The sequence below is a fragment of the Saccostrea echinata genome, unplaced genomic scaffold (assembly GCF_033153115.1).
Source record: "Saccostrea echinata isolate AGI-Se365-2 ecotype Australia unplaced genomic scaffold, CSIRO_AGI_Sech_v1 ptg000002l, whole genome shotgun sequence".
NCBI classification, from domain to species: domain Eukaryota; kingdom Metazoa; phylum Mollusca; class Bivalvia; order Ostreida; family Ostreidae; genus Saccostrea; species Saccostrea echinata.
In genome coordinates, this window is record NW_026889751.1 from 2,439,860 (window position 1) to 2,445,508 (window position 5,649).

A 5,649-nucleotide genomic window follows, 5' to 3' on the forward strand; every position below is an offset into this window, starting at 1 on the left:
GGATTTTATCAAACAATTTGAATTTTAAAGATAACGAATGAAAACAAATGCCTTGTAATGCATTCGAAAATTTCAAAGCGAGTCAAATTTTTGAAATGCTAAATGATTAATTCGTAGTAGTAGATTTAAAAAACAACAACAACAACAACAACAAATTTCATGACGATACGAAATGTGAATATCAAATCTACTCGAAATGAGACCACCATACCTATGGAAGTTAAAAATATTCTCTTGAAAAGAACAAGTTGAAATTCAAAGTGTTTTTAAACAACTCTCTAAAATTTTGAACATTAATTAATGTTATCACAAAGTGATGAAGTGCATCAAAACTTTTTTTCGGAAATAAAAATCAAGTTCCCGAATAGCATCAAATGATTTTAGACAGTTTTTGTCTGTTAAATGTGAAAAAATATTAGTATTGATTATTTTAATACGCAATTAATTTTGCAGACATCATAAAAATATTCCACAAGCCAAAACAACTTCATTTATGAAAAGTTTCTTTCCTCCAACTATAAGACTGTGGAATGATTTACCCTTTAATATTCGAAATCTTCCTACACTTTCATCATTCAAGACTGCCATAAAAAGTATATACTGCTTAAAACCTAAGAAATATTACAACTATGGAAGTCGTAAAATGAATATATTGCATTTTCAATTGCAAATAATGCTAGTAATTTAAATGCTGATTTATTTAATCATTTTTAAGGGAAGATCAAAGTTGTGACATGTGCAGGTATAGTTAAGAAACATCATTTCACTTTTTTATGAAATGTCCAAAATGTTGTGTGCAAAGGCAGAACCTTATGCAAAACTTTAATACTTTGGAATTACCAATGCCTATATCCTTACAACTTATTTTGAATGGAGACAATAACCTTACTGACAACCAAAATATTGCAGTATTTGAACTTGTTCTTGAATTTATTACATCTACAAAGAGATTTGCATGATATTTTTTCTCTTCTTGTTTTTATGCCCCGGGATTGAAAGATCCCGGGGGTATATTGTTTTTGTCCTGTCTGTCTGGTTTTTTTTTTTGAATTCTCAAACCACAGAACCAACATCTATGTATGTGTTCTTATTAACTTTCACATTTATACCTGTGTCATTTTTAATAGTCGTATATGTTAAACTACAAACATATATTGTATCATCAGCTCACTTATAAGTTTCTACTATTTATTTTGTCTTTTTTCATAAATTTCTTTTGAATATACACATGTATATATATATATTTTTCAATCATATGTAACATATTTACTTGTACATGTATGACTTTGACCTTTTATTATGGAGAGGACTTATATAGGCAATGCCTGCTGTCCAATTCTTTTATGATTATACATAATAAAATATTGTTTAAATTAAATCATAAAAATATACGCCACTATTAGCGGTTTTTCACCAAATATTTTTGAGTAAAATGGATCTGGAGCCTGTGTTTGTGCTAATATATAGAGAGAGAGAGAGAGAAAAGAAAGACCACTTTGTTCTTGAAAAGTATCCTTATAGATATGTCGTTTCTACTATTTTGTATGTCAGTTGTACACATTTGTTTGCAAACATTTATCAACTTTCAATTCAAATTGTATATATATGTACTTACGTCTGATGTGACCTAGATTCGAACCTGCGTTTCTTTGAACATTTTCAATATGATGTAGTCGGTGATTTAGAGATTACTTTTTAAATTACAAGGTCTAATTAAAAACAACTTTACAAACGTATTTGTGACGCAGTCAATGTTATGATTGGCCAAACGTGACAAGAGAATGCGCAATGAAGATTTCATTTGTCAGAAAGAAAATCTGCCACGACCTCATTTACATACGTCATATTACTTTCATACATCGTTAAATGGGAGGAACATCTTATAATTGACATCTCAATTAATACTTAATAGAAGTAAGGTAGAGAGAATTGGCATACTTCTCTAATGATGAAACACTTGTTTATTTTTGTCGTGAACGCAGTGTCAGTACTGTGTGTTTTCAGTTATCCAAGTTATCTCGCCAATATACCAGTTAATGATGTGCCATTTTTGTGTAGAGATAACTTTAACGAAGAGTACGCATATAGGACAGAATACATAGGACATGAATTATGTGATCGTGAAACTCCTAAATTCTCAGAAAGAAACGCCTTCGGTATTGTAAGTCCCTTACTCTTTTTATTTAATTATCAAAAATATTATATGTTTATCGATGTTGTATTTTTTCTCCAAAAGAATATTTTTGTTTGTTTGTTTAACGTCTCTTCGAGAATTTTTCACTCATATCGAGAGGCCATCACTTGATAGTAGAGGACCGCAAATTTTGACCTGTACTAGATACTTAGAGCCATTGAAGGATCTTTTCGAGCCAGCATCTACCTTGGTTTATACAGTCATCCGAAGGACTTGTCCCCACGCCCCGCAGTGGGATTCGAACCCGCGAAGTGAGGATCAACTCCTTACTACTCGACTCTAGAGCAAACCCTCTAACCACTGCGCCACGCGGGCGTCCTTTTAATGAATAAAGTTATATTCTAGTACAGTTATGAACTGTTAAAAAATATAATCATCGTCGGCACCAATGCATGTCATGGTATGTTTCATTCATGTAAGAGCACTTCAGAAATAAAAACCGGTTCTAATTAGTTTAGAGTAGGGAAGTGATTTTCATACAAATAAAGAAAATATTCAGTGGATGTTAATATCTGCTTGCGTTTTGCATATCTCTTTGAATGGTATACTTTTCCGGACACTTTGGTGCTATAAAGGAAACGTGGGAAAAGTACTTTTCAGAAAATGAAACAGACAATAAATCGGAGATAAGAAAAAAAATGGAAAATTAAAACAATCCACCTTGATGAGCTTGTAATTAAGAAATAGTATAGTTTATCGTATTGTAAATGAAACGGTGAACACATCCCGATATTTATTGTCCTAGTCAAAACTTTAAAATGAGGAGAAACATAAGTAACTCTAAACACAAAAATTGTTTTGTGACTAAACACGAGTAATTTGAACAAGGTCATGGTTGCAAGTTTGCGAATACTAGTACCTGCTCTGTTCATAACTTTTCGACCAGAAAGTATGTCATGACCCCTATACCATATTCATTTGGAAAATGTCGATAGGCTTGAAAAATTTTATATACATGTATACTAAACTAAGCGGGGGATTGAATTCTTACCACTACTGACAGAACAATTCCAGTCATATACAATATTATACATGTAGTTTCTACTGACAGTTAATTATAGACTTATAGCAGGAAGGAATACTTTGTTCAAAATCACATAATTAGTTTCGGAGCAAAAGTAGATATACCCCCCCCCCCTTTTGGCAAAAACTTGAACAAATAGCAATTTTATTAATTGAGACTTATTTTCACACCAGTTACATACTATGTTATAGATATTTTAATTCGGGTGCTCTTATTCCATCTCCACCAAGGATAAAAGAAGCGAATATGCACTTTTTACTGATAAAAAGATTGTCAGCACATATTTTTTAAATAGCTTTTAACACCCTAGGTTTAGGCCTAGTATTTGATACAGACTGTTTTCAGAAAGAAAAAAAAAACCCACTGAAATGTATTGATTAGAGCAAAACTTTTTACAGCTTTAGTTATATTTGAACAATACCATATTTATTAGTTGACATTTTCTCTTTACATGTAATTAAGTTTATAACGAAATACAAACTATTTCATTTTCGTTGCCATTATGCTTTCAGTGGCGAATATGCACATTTTACTGATAAATTCATTTGTACATCCTACCAATAATCTTTCGATATATAAATATATTCACAACGTATGGTATTATCAATTGCTTTACCATTATTTCCATGCCAATTCACACCAAAGCCTTTTTCTTTATAGTCATGTAGTAATAATCGCCTCGTTTTATTTTTTAACATCGAGCTCGATGCCATATGATGTTCTAGAAATTTCCGTCAAGATTAGATCGTTGAATTACGAAAACGGTTTGCACATTTTGCGTTTTAATCAGTTATCACAACTTATTTCTTTTATATCACTTAAATCAAATTTTGATCGAATAATTCACTAATGATGTTTTATGAAATAAATAAACGATTGCTTGTTGTCAGTTTCATTAAAAATCACCAGTAACTTATATCCGCCAACCGGAACCACCACCGTACTCTCTTTTTTGCTATTTCAGGGCTGTTTATCGAAAATGAAAGTAGACTTTTCATTAAATTTACGATAATTACTATGCAAGTGAAATCTAAATATACATCATCTCATACCTAGTGTATTCTTAGAAGAGTAAATATGAACTCTGGTGCAGGTGTTCGGAGTTTATTTGCAATATATATATATATATATATATATATATATATATATATATATATATATATATATATATATATATATATATATATATATATAATATATATATATTGAGGATTTACAGATATATACCCACCCACCCCCGGACAGTATAGATCCATGCAAACAGTGATGATTTTCATATAGTTTATTGAAAGTTACCTGTTTTTCAGGCAATGAATATCACATTTAGAGTTCCAAATCATATTCAAGGTGAATGTCGCAAAAGTCAAAACAAGTGTTCCTTTGCGCTTTAACATTTTATAACAAGCTCAAAGTCTTTGATGTCATATTTACAATATATATTCCACTTTGTCTAGGACTTTAGTTCAAACAATCATAACTGGACTGCCATTTGCCCTATTGATTCAGACGGTGACGGAAGGTCCAATGGGAAGGAGATGGGAGATCCAAATTGTGAATGGACACCGAGCGTAACTCTTACGCTAACCGCAGTTAGTCATCCAGGTTAGCAACAGTTAAATAATTCATGCTTTTCATCTCTAATTTTTCGTAAACTTGTTTGTAAAAATCTAATACCCCCATTCATTCCTAATAAAAACAAGTTTCTAAATACTCTATGCAGGGTGTTCTTTCATATATTATTTGTTTATAATAAGCTTGGATTTATATCTTTTAACAGGATACCCGGAAACTGCTGAAACATCAAACAACGGTACAAGATACATAGGAGATTGTTCACATATAAACATGGGATGCTTGAACGCCTTCAAGTAGCAATCATGATGCGTTTTCAAACGCTTCCTTATCAAGAAGTCCATTATTATTTTATGTTAATGTTATCACGTATTGTTTCCATAAAATAATTTATTAAAAATTGTGCGTCTATTTTTTTTATTTTCTAGAATCAGCGTTGGTCCCTCTTTCACAGACTGCCAATTATTTGTCTTTATTTAGTTATTCTGACTAAAGATTGAGTCCATTCCTAACCATGAATTGTATAGTTCTGTAAATATGACTTGTCATAGAAAGATTGTTCTTGGAAAGATTTTTTTCATAATATTTCCATGTAAAACTTCAATCCCCTATTTTGACCGAAATCTAATACCAAGATCGAACAGAATTTGGTCAAAACGATCTCATTTGAGCCTTTTCCTCAGGTGGGACAAAATGAATATTTTATTGGAATGTATGAAAAAATAAAGATATTATTTTTTGTATCACACAATATTTTCTGATTTGGAACTGTGAATATGCAAATTATATTTTTGTTACTGTTGTCTTAATTAAATAGTGGTTTCATTTACATTGATATTAATAAGCCATGTTCAAAACA

General features: G+C 31.0%; 1 protein-coding gene across 1 annotated transcript; it reads left to right on the forward strand.

The window, feature by feature from the left end:
- The first annotated feature begins 1,922 nt into the window (after nt 1-1,922).
- On the forward strand, nt 1,923-5,201 carry LOC133178345 (temptin-like). Its single transcript, XM_061313078.1, has 3 exons — nt 1,923-2,161; nt 4,673-4,820; nt 4,996-5,201. The coding sequence occupies exons 1-3, from the start codon at nt 1,946-1,948 to the stop codon at nt 5,088-5,090; spliced, it is 459 nt and encodes a 152-aa protein (XP_061169062.1). The 5' UTR covers nt 1,923-1,945; the 3' UTR covers nt 5,091-5,201.
- The last annotated feature ends 448 nt before the right edge of the window (nt 5,202-5,649 follow it).